The 19673-nt window shown below is 42.6% G+C and overlaps 1 protein-coding gene across 2 annotated transcripts in view; it reads left to right on the top strand.

Annotated features, from left to right (window-relative positions):
- Positions 1-19673, top strand: part of RARS2 (arginyl-tRNA synthetase 2, mitochondrial) — a 36125-nt gene that overhangs the window by 5607 nt on the left and 10845 nt on the right. For both annotated transcript variants that reach the window (XM_061623293.1, XM_061623292.1), the window contains exons 3-14: positions 789-894; positions 4823-4906; positions 6412-6509; positions 8035-8090; positions 10172-10255; positions 11075-11151; positions 12186-12344; positions 13018-13124; positions 14274-14360; positions 15036-15096; positions 17589-17665; positions 19390-19514. In XM_061623293.1, coding sequence (XP_061479277.1) covers positions 789-894; positions 4823-4906; positions 6412-6509; positions 8035-8090; positions 10172-10255; positions 11075-11151; positions 12186-12344; positions 13018-13124; positions 14274-14360; positions 15036-15096; positions 17589-17665; positions 19390-19514 — 1121 coding nt within the window. The remainder of the gene's footprint in view (positions 1-788; positions 895-4822; positions 4907-6411; positions 6510-8034; positions 8091-10171; positions 10256-11074; positions 11152-12185; positions 12345-13017; positions 13125-14273; positions 14361-15035; positions 15097-17588; positions 17666-19389; positions 19515-19673) is intronic.

Below are 19673 nucleotides of genomic sequence, written 5' to 3'. Positions count from 1 at the left end.
CTATGCACATTTTCTTGGGAATAATCCTCACTGACCTTAGTGAGATGTACAGTATTTGAGTTGATGTGTGGAGAGTTCAAGCCTGCTGGTGGAAAGACACCTCACCCCCCACTTGCTGGTCAACTTTGACAGGTGGGTGAGACCACACACCTTTCAGTCACCTGACATAATCGTGACATCAGATGATTGACAAGTAGGTGACCTTGCCACCAAGTTGGCCTTCAGGCTGGGGTAGACAAAAGATGGGACCAGCTGGGCCAAAAAGTTTCCCCAACTGCACCCCCGATGTTAAGGCTTTTCAATGGGATATTGCAATTCAATGGGATCCTGCAATCATCTCTCATGCAGACATGTAGGTGTGTGATCCCTTTCCACACTGTGATGTAGCACCCCTTATGTCGTTGTGCAAAGTGTTTCTGTAGTACTCACAACAGTTTGTGGGACAGCTCTGATAAGTGAATTCAACCAACCTATTGTGCTGGGCATAACCTGAGTTGCTCTCAACCACCCCAGCATTTTCCTAAGGCTTGGAGCTTTTAGGTTGTCGAAGGGCAAGCAGCTGCCTATGGTGTAGTTGCTTCTTCTGATGGCTGACGGTGGAAGGGTGCTGAGCAGAACCCATATATAGCTTGTAGCCACCCAGGCACAGTGGTCACACATAAGCATCAACTTTGGGATATGAGATAGCCCAAGATATTTCCAGGCATGTTTAATGGACTTCAAGTCTGGTTCCTTCTGACTTGTACAGTAGCTTCTGAGGTTTTTTCCTGAATTTCTTCTTTTTCTAGGCATGTTGCTGATTTTCAACTCTTCATGAGTTCTGTGCTAGATTCTAGCTCTAGCAATTACTCAAGGTCAGATATTCAGCTTCAAGCCCAGAAGCTGGCAAAGCAGGTATCTGTAAATCTACTCACTGTGATGTACTCATACACTTATTCAGTTAAAAGAAAATAGCACATCCCAGGGATGGGGAGCTTGTGGACCTCTGGATCTTGCAGAATGACAACATCCATCAACTCTTGCTATGCTGGCTGGGGCTGATGGGAGCTGGAGTCCAACAACATCTGGAGGGCTATAGGCTTCCCATCCTTAGTTTAGCCTTAAGGCTGGTTCCTATGTTTATTTATTTATTGTATTTGTATACCGCCCCATAGCCAAAGCTCTCTGGGCGGTTTACAACAATTAAAAACAATAAAAACAAAATACAAATTTAAAGACACATCTTTAAAAAACAATTTAAAAACACATGCTAAAATGTCTGGGAGAAGAGGAAAGTCTTGACCTGGTGCCGAAAAGATAACAGTGTTAGCTCCAGACGCACCTCATCAAAGAGATCATTCCATAATTTGGGGGCCACTACTGAGAAGGCCCTCTCCCTTGTTGCCAGACTCCCAGATTCCCTCCGAGTAGGCACCCGGAGGAGGCTCTTGGATGTTGAGCGTAGTGTACGGGTGGGTTCGTGTCGGGAGAAGCGTTCCATTAGGTATTGTAGTCCTAAGCCGTGTAAGGCTTTATAGCTTAAACCAGCACCTTGAATCGAGCTCGGAAACATACAGGCAGCCAATGCAAGCAGGCCAGAATCAGTTTTATATATTTGAACTGTCTGGTCCCTGTTACCAATCTGGCCGCTGCATTTTGCACAAGCTGCAGCTTCCGAACCTTCTTCAAAGGCAGCCCCACGTAGAGTGCATTGCAGTAATCTAACTTGAAGGTTACCAGAGCATGGACAACTGAAGCCAGGTTATCTCTGTCCATATAGGGGCGTAGCTGGGCCACCAACCGAAGTTGGTAGAAAGCACTCCATGCCACCGAGGCTACCTGAGCCTCAAGTGACAGAGATGGTTCTAGGAGAACCCCCAAGCTACGAACCCACTCCTTCAGGGGGAGTGTAACCCCATCCAGGACAGGTTGGACATCCACCATCCGGTCTGAAGAACCACCCACTAGCAGCATCTCAGTCTTGTCTGGATTGAGCCTCAGTTTATTAGCCGTCATCCAGTCCATTGTCGCAGCCAGGCACCGGTTCAGCACACTGACAGCCTCACCTGAAGAAGATGAAAAGGAGAAATAGAACTGCATGTCATCAGCATACTGATGGCAACACACTCCAAAGCTTCGGATGACTGCACTCAATGGTTTCATGTAGATGTTGAACAGCATGGGGGACAGAACTGATCCCTGCGGAACCCCATACTGGAGAGTCCAGAGTGCTGAGCAATGTTCCCCAAGTACCACCTTCTGAAGCCGACCTGCCAAGTAGGAGCGGAACCACCACCATGCAGTCCCTCCCACTCCTAACTCAGCCAGTCTTTCCAGAAGGATACCATGGTCGATGGTATTGAACGCCGCTGAGAGATCAAGGAGAATCAAGAGAGTCACACTCTCCCTGTCTCTTTCCCAACAGAGGTCACCATACAGGACGACCAAGGCTTTCTGTGCCAAAACCAGGCCTGAAACCCGACTGAAATGGATCCAGATAATCGGTCTCATCCAAGAGTGTCTGGAGCTGGCCCGCAACCACTCGTTAAAGGACCTTGCCCAGGAATGGAACATTTGCTACCGGCCTATAGTTATTAAGATTTTCTGGGTCCAGGGAGGGTCTCTTCAGGAGTGGTCTCACTACCACCTCTTTCAGGCCGCCAGGGACCACCCCCTCTCGCAGACAGGCATTAATCACTTCCCTGGCCCAGCCGGCTGTTCCAACCCTGCTAGCTTTTATTAGCCAAGAAGGGCAAGGATCCAGCACAGAAGTGGTTGCACGAACCTGTCCAAGCACCTTGTCAACGTCCTCAAGCTGCACCAACTGAAACTCATCCAAGGAATCGGGACAAGGCTGTGCTCTGGATACCCCGCTTGATTCACCTGCTATAACACTGGAGTCTAAGTCCCGGCGGATGCTAAAGATTTTATTCTGGAAGTGCCTAGCAAATTCATTACATTGGGCCTCAGATGGTTCTACCATGTCCCTGGGGCCAGCATGTAATAGTCCTTGGACAATACTGAAGAGCTCCGCTGGATGATTTGATAGTGTCAGCAAAATACTGGTTTTTTTGCTGCCCTCACTGCCCCTAAATACAGCTTACCATAGGCACTTACCAGTGTATAACTGCATCCACCAGGAGTTCGTCTCCATCTGTACTCAAGCTGTCTCCTATATTGTTTCATCGCTCTCAGCTCTGGGATATACCATGGAGCCGTATGAGCTCTACACAGGAGAGGGCGCTCAGGAGCAATCATGTCAACCGCCCGGGTCATTTCTGTATTCCACAGTTCAACCAGGGTTTCGACAGGAGCGCCAGCCCTATCAGCCAGAAAACTCCCCAGAGCCCTTTGGAAACCATCCAGATCCATTAGTCTCTGGGGATGGACCAACTTAATAGGTTCCCCACCCTTGCAGAAGGGAAAAGCCGCTGTAAGTCTAAACTTCAGCAAGCAGTGATCTGTCCATGACAGAGGGACTGATGTAAGCCCCCCCCATTCAGATCACCATCTTCATGTCCAGTTGCAAAAACCAAGTCTAGAGTATGCCCTGCTACATGTGTTGGGCCAATGGCATATTGGGACAGTCCCATGGTTGTCATGGAGACCATGAAATCCTGAGCCGCCCCAGATAAGGTGGCCTTGGCATGGATGTTGACATCCCCCAGAACCAACAGTGTGGGGGATCTCAACAGTATACCTGAGACCACCTCCGTCAGCTCAGCTAGGGAGTCTGTTGGGCAGCAGGGTGGGCAGTACACCAACAGAATCCCCAGTCTGTCCTGCTGACCCAGCACAAGGTGCAAACACTCCAGACCTGTGATCACATGGACAGGGTGCTTGCAGAGGGAGATGGAGGTCCTATAGACCTATATGTTCTGTTTTCCTTCTTTTGCTTTTAATGTGCATATAGGGAATGGCCAGGAAAATAGTTTAGTGGGCTGGAAATGGCCAGGTGTGGATGCACCTCAAAGGTTGACCACAATTTATGCACGTCAGGTTTATATCTGCCCATCCCTTGTTAACACCAGTGACTGTTTTCTGGCCAACTCTCGGCAAAGGTTTTAGGATCATCAGTTGTTTAAAAAAAAAAAAAAATCTAGGAGGAAATCATTTTATTAACACACAACTCCCTAACACACTTGCAATGATTTCTATGTGGCTTTATATACACATAGGTGTGTTTAGAGCAGGACTCTAACATGCTAATTGTAATTCTCATTGGTAGTGACATGTAATGGGTGCTCAAAAGTGCTGTCTTTGTCCAGGAGCGTTCACATTGTTAATAACGTGAAGGGTATGTCATCCTCATCTTTGCAACAGTGAAACGCAGCACAAAGTACTTCTCACAACTTTCTCAAAATGTAATTAAGATCTGCTTGTACAGGAGAAACAGCTACAGTCCCTGTGACCACATTCACACCATGTATTTATTCCATTATTATTCCACTTTTAAACTGTCATAGCTTCCCCCAGACAATCTTGGGAAGTGTAGTTTGTGAAAGGCGCTGAGAGTTGTTAGGGGACTTCTATTTCCTTCATAGAGCTACAATTCCTAGAGTTCTCTGGGAAGAGGGACTGACTGTTAAACCACTTTGCCATCTGTTGCTCTGTGAGGGGAATGGGGTCTCCTAACACCTCTCAGCACCCTTTACAAAGTACACTTCCCAGGATTCTTCGGGGGAAGCCATGACCGTTTAAAGTATGGTGTGAATGTGGCCTATAATTCACAAATAGCTGCTTTTACAAGTGGCCTTACAATACTGTTAACAAAACTGTGTAGACTGTGCTGCTCATTAATTGTGTAAACTGCTGTTGTCAATGTGTTTTGTTTTTATTTTAGCTAAAATGTGATGCAGTGGTGAGTGCTGTCAGTGCAGGCGAAGGAACAGTAAACTTCACAATAAATCGAGAATTATTAGCAAAGGTAAGAGATATTTTTCATGCATATTAAAACAGTGAAAATGCAGTGATTGAATGTAAACCAAAAATCTACATACTATATCAATCGTAGGTTTTCAGTGCAGATGCTACTGTGGAGCATTTTCATTTCAGTTCTGTACATGTATTAAAGGTAAGTCCCAATATGTTCAGTGGAGCTTACTGCCTAGTGAGTGTTCAGGGTTGCAGTTTTTATTAATTATTTATCATACTGTTTTGTTCCCAAGGTGCTAACATACTAGAAAGAAACAATAGAAATAGAATAACAGTTAAAAAGAATGAAACAAAGCATACAATTAACACACCAAACTAAAACGAGTTTTCATTTTGCCAAGTTAAAAATCAGCAGCACAGGCTGCTATATCAGTCTTGCAAGCTGGGAAACCAGAAATGTAGTGGTATGAATTTGAATGAGGTGTTTAATTACTGAAGCATTTCAATATGCTTTACAAAAGAGAAGCTTTCCCAGTTCACCAAGAGAGGACAAGGAACTTCAATAAATAAATAACAGACAGAACCTGAAGTAAACACAGGCTGCTGTGTTAGTCTTGCAAGGCCACTACAGATATTTGGTAACCTGCTATAAAGTCACAGAAGCCTGGAGATCAGAGTAGCTGGTACTCTTGCTTCAGTTTATTAAAATGAGCATGTGTGCATTCAAGATATGCCCACTTGAAGCAAAATGTGAGTATTTCAAGGTTAGAAAGGGATGAGGTAGAATTCTGAGATTTGGAAGTTCTACCGTGCAATCCTATTGGTGTCTACAGAAGTAAGTCCAGTTGCATTCCCAGGTAAGGGAGTGATCCTAATTTTGGTCACTGGCTGGCAGGGCTTAACAGAGCGTTGGGGTCATGTGCACATCCATACCCTGCTGAGCATGCCGGCCAGAGCAGGAGATGGGGGGCAGGTAGGCAGATTGCTGTGCCGGCCTGGAGTTGGGCCCAGATCCCATTTTCAGACAAGTACTGACTTCCAAATCAGATCACATTAATCAAACTAAATTGATGTAAACCTGAGGCTCACAAGCCAAAAACACATGACACAACAAAAGAAGGGGAGTGGAGGGGAAAGTAGAAGAGGGAGATCACTTTGACAGTGCCAGAGTTGTCGTTTTAAGGTAAGCTTAGAATATAACCTCTCTGTGTGTGCTCACACGCTTGTTTGTTGGTTAAAAACTAATTTTTAACATACTTGAAATATAAAATAAAATTTTGAAGCAATTGAACATACAATAAGAAACAAATATGGGACTGATTTCTTTTTTGTCAGCGGGAAACTGCATGAGATGGAAGGCCTGTTGCTCTTCGGGTATCGTTGGACAACAACTCCCAGAGTGACTGGGGCTGATGGGAGTTAGGAATCCAACAGTACTTGGAGGGCCATAAATTTACCATCCCTGTTTTAAACAATGCTGAAAGATACCGACTTGTTTCTGAATTGCTTTATTATTAATGAATACTGTTCTTTGGATATATTTTCTTGTCTCCTAAGACAGTATTGCAGCAAGTGTTTGAGGATGGCTCCAAGTATGGAATAAAGAGTGAACTTTTCTCAGGATTACCCAAAAGAAAGTTTCTAATTGAGTTTAGGTGAGTACATAGGTTTACAGTGCTATTATTATTATTATTATTAAAGTTTATTTATATACCGCATTTTCCACAAATGTACATGTACTCAAAGCGGTTCACACAAATAATCCAATGCAATAACACAACACATAATAAAGAGTATAATCACTAAATTAAGAAAATATATCTGTATACAGTACATCACAACATAATGAGCATAAAGCTCAACAACAAAGCCAAAGCAAAAATATTTAAAAACTAACCCCCAAGCTGATACAAAAATCTCCCCAAACCCCCACAGCCTAACCCAAAGGGCCAGAAAGTCCTCCGAAAGAAGCTGCGTTTGAAGGCCTCCAGGGCTGGAGGGTGGGGCAAGGCAGGTGGAAACAGCCTCCCCTGATGGCAAACCGAGTCTCTCTTCCCTCATTGTGTGCAAATCAGTGAGGATTACAGCCTCAGTTATTTTGAAGCATATTTCTAAAATGCCTTAGATTCCATGGGAGTCTGCAGTCTGGTTATGCAAATATCTTTGGCTATAAACCAACATAGATTAATTGGGCTGAGTTGGGTTTAGATTGTTTCTGTCCTTCCCCTAATTATGATACTTGGCAAAGTTTTTTTAGTCATCTTGAATTTGTTGCTGAATATAGACTTTTCTGCAAGGTGACTCCTCTCTGCTTGTGTTCCATGGCGGCCTGCGGAATTATGTCTAGCTGAGTCTGTGTGGGTTGATAAAGTGGTGGCTGTGTCTCATCAAAGAAGATAGATGATTGCTTGAATTCTGTTAACTATTGAAAGAGGGGTTTGTGTTGTTGTTTTTAAAGTTTGGAATGTATTAAATACTGCAACTCCTCTGATGAAGCATTCAGGCTGCATTCTCCCTTTCTCCCACTTCAGTTATGATACAAACATTACATTATCCCATTCAGTAAAATATAGGGGGAAAACACATGTGAAGAATAGTATACAAATGAGCTATGGACTAGCATATCAACCTCTGAAGATAATAAGTTGTATCCAGTGCTACCCAAGCGCATTTTCACACACACAGCAGCACTTCCCCTTCCTCTCTTCCCTTTGCGCGTCCCCAGAATCTGCTCCGGAGTGTCCCCCTACCCTCTGGAGCAGATTTTGAGGCCACAGGAAGACTAGGCAGCAGGAAAGGAAGGGAACGTTTTGTTGCACATGCAGAAGTCAGTTGCGCAGATGGAACTGCCGTGTTGAATACAACCTGATGCTTCTATTATGATTCTCCCAAAGGTACATTTAGTTCTGAGGTGAGAAATTGCCAATGCACTCATTTAGGAATGGAGGTTCTCTGCCAGGATCCTCATCTATTTTTTTTTATTAGCTATGTTCATGGGTTTACATGCCAGTCATGTTTTCCTTTTTATTGCATGAGATGATAGAAACCCTTTTGTTTGGGAGAGGGTGGCATGACAACTGAGTGTGTGTGTGTGTGTATGTGCATGCATGCGTACATGTGCCTTTTTTGAACAAGGGGAGAACATTAACCCCAAATAGTAACTGTTGCTATTTCTTGCAGTTCACCCAACATTGCAAAGAAGTTTCATGTAGGTCATTTGCGTTCTACAATAATAGGTAAGCTATAACTCTTATGTCAGCTTTAAAAGAAGAAAATCCTATTGTTCTAATGCTCCAGAGGGCATTGCATTTGACCGGCCTGCTTATATTGGGTGTTTCCATCCACCTCCCCCCCCTTATAGGGGAGAGTATGGATGTTTTGGCTTGGGCACTATAGTAGACTCCAGTACTGCTCTTAAGGTATTGCTGAAACTCAGTAAGTCTGGCCTAATATGTTGCTAAGATTGGAGACCACCAGTGAGTTGGTAAGAGCTCTCCAGAGGAAGAGCAGTGTATAATAAAACAATATATTCAGCTGGCTGCACACTGGACCCAATAGTAGACAGAACAGTGGTCAGCTAGTATTAATTCAGACTTCAAGCTCAGTGTTGGAGCAGTGGTGCTGTAATGTTTTGGACGAAGGACCTCCAGCGGAGGAACATAGCTCAGTGGTAGAACACATGCTTTGCATGCAGAGGATCCCAGCATCTCCAGATAGGTAAAGATCCTTGTTTGAAAGCCACTGCCAGCAGAGTAGACAATACTGGTTTTATGAACAAATAGTCTGACCTGGTATAAGGCATGTTACCATGACATCCCAAGCTCTTCTTTTTCATTTCTTAAGCCTACCCTCTAAAATTGTTCCTTGGGTTCAGCAAGGTGGTGTCTTCCTTGTGTGCTTTCTCTTCTTTTAACTTCACCATGCTCATAAAAGCAGGGCTCATAAAAATACAGTAGTTTGTATTGCCCAGTGAAGCGCCCACAACAGAAGTCTTTCCACAATCTGCCGTGAGCCATGATCCTGCTCAGTCTGTCCACTGTGTAGATGAGTGATGGGGAACCTTTGGCCCTCCAGATGTTGCTGAATTACAATTCCCATCATCCCTGATTATTGGCCATGATAGCTGGGGCAGAGTCCAACAATACCTAGAGGGCCAAAGGTTCCCCAGCCCTGATGTCGAGGGACATTAACTATAACAAATGGCTACAGGGGGAAAATCTGTTGGATGCCAACCCTGTATTTTGGGAAGTGTTGGAAGCCCCATTGAACATAAATATAGGGCTTTCCTTTTGACTTTTCGGCCTTAGGTTTAAAAACAATACAAAAGAACACCTATTTTTAGGGGGGGGTTGTACTGTTTTAAAAAGTACTTTTAGCTGTTTTTATGGTATGTTTGTAAATGGTCTTGAGACATATGTAAAAGGCAATTCATAAATTAATAAACGATAATAATCCTGATGTGGTGTTATGTGAATTCCTCTAGCTGTAATATAGGCATTCTTAGCCAATTTGGGTCTCTCTGAAATAGCCAAAACAAGGGTAAGCAATAGGAAGAGTCAAGCGAGGCAGGGATTAGACATGTTAGACACAATTCCAGTAAGAAGCATTCCAGAGACAGGACTGTGATCAATTCTGTATCTGCAGTAAAGGCATTGATCTGAACATTGGAGCCCATGCTTCTCATGTATACTTTTCTCAGCCTTGGTTTCCCATATGCAACGCAGAGTCTGGGAGAAACTGGGTTGTATTCAACATAGCGATAAGGCTAAGATTCCGTTGGCACAAGGGTTTATCCTTGCTCAATGGAACAATTCCCTTTTTTCCCCTCTCGCGTGCCCCTTAAATCTGTGCTAGCACTAATCCATGTGCTAGTGCAAAAAGTTAGTTGAATGCCACACCCCGTGGCTCTAATTCACAGAGGAGGCAAAACAGGGTGGGTTACAACTTTATTCTCAAGGTTTTGCTTCACCTGTTATCCTTGTTGCCTGCACATTTTTGCGTAACCTTGTGCCCATTTACCTATTTGTAATATGGAAGTAATAAAACTTGCATGGATTAGAGGCCTCAAATTACTGTGTTTCTTGCATGAATGGAACACAGTGGAAATGAAAAGGTCCTTTAACCCTGATTTAAAGTGGTGTTTCTTTAAAAGAACATTGAGACTAGTTATTTAGAGATCCAGCAGGGAACTGTCTTTGTGGAGCAATTATATTTGTTGGAAGTAATAAGAATAAAAGGGAGTTTGTGTTACATAAAAATGAGCATTTGGGGAAGAAGTGTACCGCTGGGGTCAATAATTACTGTGATTTATTTTCAGGAAATTTCATAGCAAATCTCAAAGAAGCAACTGGACATCATGTTACGAGAATAAATTACCTTGGAGATTGGGGCATGCAGTTTGGCAAGTAATTTTTTTTCTTTCTGTCTCACGATAGGTGTAGTACAGGGATGGGGAACCTTTTTTCAGTCCAAGGGCCATATTTCCTTGTGGACAACCTACTGGGGCCCCCACGGTAGTGGTGTGTGGGGCCAGAGGCAAAAACGAGTGCAGCACCGAATGTGACCCTTGTCACAGTTCAGCCTTGTTTAACAGGTTTTTGGAAAATGCAAGCATTGTTCCAAAAACCATGGTTCATTTTTTTTAAATAGCCTTGCTTCCCAAATGCATTGCTGCAATTAATGATCTGTCAGGATTTCCATTATAGCAGCTTTTGGGTTGATGGCTTTAAATTGCATCCTTCTGAAAATCTGGCAGGCACACAGCCTCTAAGCCACAAAGCAATTATGTTCCTACAGACATTAATTTGAATGGGGTTTAGCCCTATTTTAATTTCCTTCCATAGATGTTAGCTTGGTTCCGCACTGGCTGAGACAGGAATGAGCTGTTCAGCCACACAAGCAGCCCCTTCCCTCTTCCCTTTGTGGTGCGATCAATCGAACCATGATCTCTGATTGACTATAGTTTCTTATTTTGACCCAATCAGAAAACAATGTTCTCCAGTTTTGAAACAAGCCGGGATATTAAACCAGCTTCAGAACATGGCTTAATCTCTTGGCTTGATTTCTTTTGCACTAGGCACCAGAGTGCTTTTGGTTATTCTACCCTTGACAATTACTTAGCAAGGTGATACATTTTTATTGCAGAAAAATAAACAAAAATACCAATTTGCAGTTCATACTTTTGTTCTGTTTTGTTAATATATCGGCTATAAAATTCCAGGTTTGTTGGGAGCTGGCTTCCAGCAGTTTGGTTCTGAAGAGAAGCTAAAATCTAATCCTTTACGGCATCTTTTTGAGGTACGTTAATGTACAGTTAAATAGTCTGAAAAAGCTTTAAAGTTAATCAGAGTCCATGCTGCTAATGATATGAAATATGGCTTTTATGTGGTTTTTTATTGTATGTATATATATTTGGTTCTATACTGCTATGATTTCTTTAAAAAATGAAACTGCGGTATATAAGTATTTTCATAAATAAAATAAAAGTAATTGAGTCTTAAAACACTGCTTTTTTTTCAATTATATTTATTTAGTATTATACCACCAGTCCTCTGGCCCAAAGGGAAGATTTCCTTAAGTATTACAAAAGAAAGGAATAGCTAGAATGGAGCGGGGACATTAGCCCGCTGGTGGATCACCTGCTTTAAATACAGAAGGTCCCAGGTTCAGTCAGGGGCATACCCCCATTTAAAAGGATCGGGTAATAGGGAATATCTGAGACCCTGGAGAGCCGCTGCTGGTCAGAGCAGACAATACTGGGCTAGGTCAACCTTCTATTTTAACTGTTTGCCTGGTTGCCATAGGCCAGAAGTGAAACACTATAAACATTTGGTAGCTTTTGATGCTGGTGCTGTTCATTTGGTAGTGTTCTAGAAATTGTTGTTTGGCAGTGCAGACTTTATTATATCTTGAACACTTGAAGCGTCGTTTATACTGAATCAAGACATTGGTCAGAAGCAGTATGTTTCTGAATACCAGTTGCTGGAAATTGCAGGAGGGGACAGGGTGCTTGTGATCAGGTTCTGCTTGCAGGCTTCCTACAGACATCTTGTTGGCCACTCTGAGAACAGGATGCTGGCCTGATTCAGCAGGCTCTCCTTACGTTCTTATGATTCCTTTAGCCTGGTAGTTCTCCAGGGTCTCTCATGTCAGTTGTTTTTCTCAGTCCTGCTTTCTGAGATCCTTGGCACTGGGCTAGGGATCACCAGGGATTGGACCTGGAACCTTCTACATGCAAAGCATACACTCAACCACTGAGCTATGGCCCTTTTATGATAGAGAGAGTTCTTTTAAGTTGAGGCTGATCTGTATTTTTCATTGGTTTTGTATAGGTTTATGTACAGGTCAATAAAGCATCAGAAGAGGAGGAAAGCATTAAAAAGCTGGCACAAAATTTCTTTAGAAAATTGGAGGCACATGAAGAAAAAGCAATGTCATTGTGGCAACATTTTAGAGATGTTAGCATTGATGAATATGTCCGGATGTACAAGGTGTTGACTTGGACTCTTTCTTTCAGTAATTATATACAATTTACATTCATTTCATTTAAAAATAAAATGAAAGTTTACTTGGCTTTTATTTTTTGTTAGTTAATAAATAGTAGAGGAAAATGTCATAGAGAAATTGATTTCACATACAATAATATGAAAATGGTGCTATGAAAATCTCTGCTCCTATTTCTGTTGACTTGTCTGCTTTAGCTCTTGAAAGATGTGTATGTCTGAAGTGGGGCAGAGTCAGATAGTGTTGACATATTCTGTTAATGCATTCCAATGCATTGTTCTCTCTGCGCAAGTATTTGTGGATGCCTATACATCTGATGGAAAGTAAATAGACTAGAATTGGACATAAAGAAAGGTTTGGGATAATTAATCATGCCAGCAATTAACCGTACCAACAGAACAGTGATATCCCCATTGGAAATTAAACTGGCAGGTTATTACAACATTTCTATATGATGTATTGTGATGGCCCATAAGGAAACATTAAAGCTGCTGAATAATCTGTTTTAAGTAAACCTGGATTTTTAAAAAGCTGTTTTCACACACTGTCTGCTTTGCCTGGTTCAGAGTCCCATGTGTATTAAGGGGTATTTACAAAAAGAGAGATAGTCTTTGTCTCATGATAACTCTGATTTCCTTTTATCTTGCTGGGACCATTCAGCGTCTGGGAGTGCATTTTGATGAATATTCTGGAGAATCATTCTATCAAGAGAAATGTCAAGAAGTTTTGAAGATGCTGGGCATGAAAGGGCTCCTTAAGAAATCAAAGTAGGATGGGGTTCTTCTGTTTACAACTTCTGAACTGTGTGCAATCATCAATTCTTCAATAGATGGTAGAGCCCTCCAGGTTCTGAAGCACCTACTTACTCTGATTTGTTCTGTGTAAGGTCAAAACAGTGTCACAGTGGGGAGGTTCACATGAACCCCTGCTTCCAAATGTTGAAAGAATATTTGAGGGAGACTGTGCAGGCTCGCCATGCCCCCTGTGTTGCAGGCCTGCCAGTGCAGGCAGTGGAAACATTTCCCTATGGCCCAAACATTTGTCTGGCATGGGAAAGGGCTCAATGCTCATATTAATGTACACACTTAGACCTCTTCCATATGGTTCAGCTGAGCCCCCCCCTTGTATAGAAGAGCCACATGTAGAGCCCTTTCCCATGCCAGCCAAATGCATGGATGGTGGGGAAATGTGTATCAACAGCAGGGACAGGCTGTGTGGCCTCACATTGTCCCCTTCCAGTATTCTTTCAACACTAGGGATGGTGGGGAGCATGTGGACCTCCCTTTTAGATACCAAGTGTTCCTTTTTATCTGCAATGTGGGGTTTCGTTTTGATGTTTCTCGTGGTATAATAAGTATTTGCTGCCCTGGGCCCCTACTGGGAGAAAGGGCGGGATATAAATCTAATAAATAAGTAAAATACACATAAGTGGAACTTAAGACTTTCAAACCTCAGAGGTATGAACCGTAAACTCTCAGCCCCTCATAGTCTCTTATGCTACTTTTGCTGGAGGCTGTCCAGATGGCAGTGTAAAGGAGGATACTTAACAGTTTCATCTTTAGGCATTTGTTTTGTGTCTTCAGGGCAGGGGACAGGGACCCTTTTTTTCAGCCCAAGGGCTGCATTCCCTTCTGGGTAACCTTTTATGAAAGATCCTTCTCCCATCCACACAATCAACCACCCTGTTTTTAAAATAACCTTAATTTCAGAGATATCTGGAATATTTATATTTTACTGAAAAACAAGTGTGATGTAAGGCTGCAATCCTAACACCACTCACTTGGGAGTAAGCCTCATTAAATTCATTAGTACTTACTTCTGTGTAGACATGGTTAGGATTGCGCTGTAAGATCATGAATATTTGTTTGTGTGTTGCATATAGTTGCTTTACTGCTTTCTGTTTCACCATTTTCCAGAGAAGGAACAGGAATAGTTTATCTATCTGAAAAAGGAGACTTTTCTGCTGTAATGCGGAGTGACGGAACCTCACTGTACCTAACAAGGCAGGTATTTTTTCTTGATTGTTTAGCTGTAACTCTTTACAGTTTAACTTGCTTTACAATTTATACTCTGCTTTTCTTTATAATAAACTCAAAGTGGCTTGCAAAGAAAGTTTATAGAATACTTATAGCACATTAGAAACACTTCAAATTATTTAAATTTCATTAATTTCATATTATTTAAATTAATTTCATACAAATTAATTTTAATTTCATAATTTAATCTATTAAAATTATTTTCAGATTATTTAAATTTCAAAAACAAGTGCATAAATTAATTTAGCATAAAAACAGAATTTTCACCCACATTAAAAGCTCAGTGAAGTAAAAAGTATCAGCTGATCGCTTCAAGCTTAAAAGAGAAGGAACCAGCCAAACCTCTGTACTGAAGGTCTTCCACAGCCTAGGTGCTACAGTAGCATTTTAAAAAACCATGCATTTTAATAGGATCACAGAGCAATCCTATACATGTCTATCCAGAAGTAAGTGCCATTGAGTTACCTGGGGCTTACTCCAGGATAAATGGGCATACGGTTGCAGTCTTAGCCTCTGTTTGTCTAAGATGACAGAATAATGACTGTTGGCAAATCATAATTGCAAAAGATTAACAGCCATTCCAAATGGTAGAATTATATTTTGTTTTGGAAAATTTCATTCTTTTTCATGTTCCTTTTCCAGAGATCTTGCTGCTGCTATAGACAGAATGGAAAAAAATAATCCTGACACTATGATATATGTGGTAAGTCTGGATCCCCTGCAGAGTGGTTTGTTTAGAGCAGGGTTGGCTAACCCCCTGGCCCATCAAATATATTTTTGTCCCCTTTCCCCAGCCCCCACTGATTTTGGCAGTGGCAAAAGAAAAGATAAGTAAACGTAGACAGGATGCTGGGGTGAGATTAGCAGGTGTGTGTATGTCATGTGTCGTGTGTGTGCATCCAGTGTGTGCAAGAGTGTGGGGTGGCCACCTTCACTTTTGGCATGCATCCCTCAGAGTTGCCCCAAAACTGTTAGCCATCCCTGGTTTGTTTCCTTATATTAGAAAGGCAACAACATGTCATTGCTGTCTTCAGAAGAGCTCCCAGGAACCTTTGTTAGATGTTGTAGTAGATGTGTGCCTGCCACCCAAATAATGGTCCTGTCTCTCCCCATCTTTCTCTCTTCCCCCCCACCGCAGGTCTTGTGGAACAAAATATGGCACATGGCCATTATATCATTGCACTGTGCATTTCCCTTCTCTTCTCCACTTTATTGGCTGGTGCTTGTAGGTTGGGGAAACGTGCAACCCAATGACATCCCCTTTGCTTTACCAAACCTTACAGGGAAGAGAGGATTGAGGAGACCTGAGCCTGTTTTTTTTTTGTGGCAGACATGCTCCTCCCCTGCTGTCTTGTTCCGCACCGCTGATCCTGGTTGTGATGTGACCCAAATGCACCCACAATGTAGGCCTCCTATACATACGGGGAAAAGAAGGTCCTTCTGCCTGCCATTCCTAATCCTGAAAAGCTTCCTCAACCTGTAGGTCTAGGCATGAATCCCGCTGTGAAACTTCAAAGTTCTCCTCTCTTTTCTCTACTCTCTTGAACTGGCATAGCTACTTTAATTTGAAGAATGCAGTAGGGTGAGTGTGTGTGACTCATCTTGGAGTTCAAAATGTACTTTTTAATGCTAGAGTGGAGAATCTTTTTCAGCCTGAGGGCCACATTTCTTTTTGGCCAGCTTCCAGTAGCCACATGCCAGTGCTGGGCGGTGCCAGATCAGAAATGGGTGGAGCAATGAATGCAAATTTTACTTTATGTATTAGGTTTGTTTCTACAGACATTCAACACACCCCTGTCCATCTTCCATCCAGGGAAACAAGAAGCATTCCCAAGAGCCCGACACATTGCAGCCAGGCAAAAACACTCTAGGACAGCCTTTCCCAACTAGTGGGCCACCAGATGTTGTTGGACCACAACTCCCATCAGCCTCAGCCAGCATTGCCAATGGTCAGGAAAGACGGGAATTGTGGTCCAACAACATCTGGGAAAGGCTGACCTAGGAGGTTGTAAAGCAGGGATGGTGAGGGGTGTGGCCTGGGGAGAGTCCTAGTGAGCAGGCGGAGCGGCTTGGAGGGCCACATTTGGCCCCCGCCCCTGAGGTTCCCTCTTCCTGTACTAATGGGTGATACTGAGTGTCTCCATTCATGCCAAACCATGGCTTGCAGTTGTTACTGATTAGAACCTGAACCATGGTTCAAGTTTCCAAACATACAACAGGCAAACTGTGGTTTTGAGCTGCTTGTCTACTTTTGTCTTCTGTGCCCACTGAGTGTTGTAAATTCATACTTGTCTCCATGGCCATCGCTTTGGCTTGTCAGTTCAGACATCATGCCTAACTAGTTAAGTTTCTTTAACTGCTTTGGCATGATGCTTTGTTGCTAGTGAACAGAAACAGAAGCGTCTTATACCTTGATGGCACACTATTTTTGGTAAGACGTGCAGCAGACTGTTTTATGCAGTTCTATTTTTATAATATAGAGTTGTGTCTGATGGCGTCTCTCCATTGATGGAAGGCTCTTTGATCCAGTGGAGGATTAAATCTATCAGTGAAACGAGGAGGGAGGCAGCCCTATAGCCTTCCTCAGTCTGCTCCAGAGTGAGGGGAGACCCTTCAGAACAACATGGGAGATAGAGCAGGAGGCTGCAGTGGGGAGGGGAAATCATGGGAGACTGCCTTCTCCCCCCACCCTCCGGTTCTACTGATGAGGAACGCCACTGGATCACAGAGTTTTCTAGTAAATAGAAATGCATAATCTCTGGTACCTTTTGCAATGATTTATGGTCTGAACAAATAAAAAGTTGCCTAGCTTTCAAAGTTCTGAAAGTAGAGCTTTTCTGAGGCTTCTTTGGAGATAGATGTCCTGATCTCATATATTGGAACACGCTTTCCCAAGGTTATTTTAGAACGGGGATATCCAGTGCGGTGGCCTCCAGATGCTGTTGGACTGCAGTTCCCATCAGCTCCAACTTCTGTGTCCAGTGGTCAGGGATGATAGGCATTTAGTCCAGCAACATCTGGAGGGTTCCATATTGGCTACCCTCGTTTTAGAAGACCACTCTCTCAGATATGTGATTTAGTCCTCACTTTTCATGACATCATTTATCCCACCTTGAATATGAACAATTCCAGTGTATTTGTATGTCTTTTTGTAGTGTGTTTAATGACCATTTCTCTCTTTTCTTCTCTTCTAAGACAGATAAAAGCCAGATCCCTCATTTTCAACAAGTGTTCCAAATACTAAAGTTACTGGGTTACCAATGGGCAGAAAGGTAAATGTAGCGTTATCAAGATTCGTATTTCACTTTTTAAAAACTGGGTAATAATATTTTTAACATGGAAGGAGTAGGGGTGATTGTATGCGGAGGGGAGTTGTAACAAATTCTAAATCATAAAATGGCAGACGGGTTCTCCCCTTTTGCATCTTATGCTCACAACAGCCCTGTGAGGTAGGCTATGTTGAGAAATGACGACTGGCCCAAGGCCACCCAGTGAGCTTCATGACTGATTGGGGTATTTGATGATGGTGAAATGCCGCAATGAAAGTGTTTCATGAGCTGAAGCACAACAGCTAATTTTCATATAAAGAGCATTTATTTCTTCACAGTTAGAACGTTTGTGTTATATTAGCATGAGCATTCATGCCATACTAAGATTGTGAAGATGCTCTTTATGCTGTAGGACTATAAATGACTTACTGCTCATAGATTGTTTTAGAGGCAACCTGTTAATTAATTCAGCATTTAAGGGCTGAAATACATGACATGGGGAGATTCATGATTAGAACTCTCAACATTTTCATTTTTACTCAAAAGGAACCACAGGAGTTCTGAATTAGGTTTCAGCACTGAGAGAGGGGGAGTTAAGTCTTCCTGACTTTATATTGTCCCACTGGGAGAGTAGATTAGCAGCCAGGCACATATTAGCAGCCAGGCAAACATATGAACTTGTCCTTGGTCAGGTAGGACAGCCTGGAATCCTGGTCCTCCTAAACCAAAAGTTTCAAAGAGCCTCCTATCCTGAAAGATGAAATGGAAACTTAAAAGATGGAATCAAACGTAAAAGACCCAGGTTTGTGCTCAACTAAGTCATGCTCAGAGGTAGATCCAATGAAATTAATAGACACGACTGACTTAAGTCATTTGATTTAAGTGGATTGACTCTGAGTATGACTTAGCTGGATGTAACCCACAGCAGGGTGGCAGGAGCAGAAGCAGCTGGCAGGGGTGGCCAGTGCCATGGACTGCTTCAACCTCCCCACCACCTTGCCCCTCCCAGTAAATGGCAGCAATATGCTGTCAGGAGGCCAGGTGCATGCCAGCACCCCTCCCCGCTGGTCACTCCTGGTGTGTGTGTGTATGGTGGCAGGAGGGGGGGTAGACTTCATGTATTTGCTTTCTACTTATGTATTTTTAATTGCTTTTGTCTTATCGAGCTTTCCTGTGCATTCACTGGGATTAGAGGCCTACTCAGTTTGTTTAAATAATAGCTCATATTAGAAGCCCTACAATATTCCTCCAATTACTTTAAACTGGTGATGCAGGGAAGGGTTAACAAAGGATGTGTGATATCTAAGGCTGCTTTGAAATACATTTTCTTAGGAATAGATTTTTTCAACCCCGCCCCCCAAAAAACACATCACAATATCACCTTTCTCAGAAATGACTTCACTAATACCATGCTGTTACTAACTACCCTGCTAACTAATCCTCCTTCACATTTCAAATAGCCTGAAAAAGTAAAGCATGCCACCATTCTTGGCATGAACTAATAATATTGGGATATGAGAAGTTTCTTGAGCATATTATTACTGGTGTTTGTACATGTGCTCAGATATGAAAAACTGCAAAGTAATTTCTTTCTCAGCACAAGTTTAATTTCCAAAATGTGCTGACACCATTTCTATTCAGAGCGATTATGTTTCTAGTTTCTGCACTTCGGAAAGTGCTACTTTGATACATAACTGAAGTTTCTGGCCCTCTCTCTTTTGATGTAGGTGCCAGCATGTGCCATTTGGAAAAGTTCAAGGGATGAAGACTCGGAAAGGAGAAGTGGTTTTCCTTGAAGACGTTTTGGATGAAGCTTGCTCCATGGTGCTAGAAAACAGTGCTTCTGCAAAAAGTTAGCCGATTGCTTTCTTTCTTAACATAATGCTTATATAAATAGTGCCTGCCTGGCCTTAGCGTTTTTGTTGTGTCATCCAAACCCAACAAAGCGTGCTTAATGTTAACTATGGTTAGAGTCAAACTGTGGTTTCTAAGATGGCTCGTTTAAGTTAAC

Source organism: Rhineura floridana, chromosome 4, assembly GCF_030035675.1.
Source record: "Rhineura floridana isolate rRhiFlo1 chromosome 4, rRhiFlo1.hap2, whole genome shotgun sequence".
NCBI classification, from domain to species: domain Eukaryota; kingdom Metazoa; phylum Chordata; class Lepidosauria; order Squamata; family Rhineuridae; genus Rhineura; species Rhineura floridana.
This window is presented reverse-complemented; position numbering and strand designations above follow the sequence as displayed.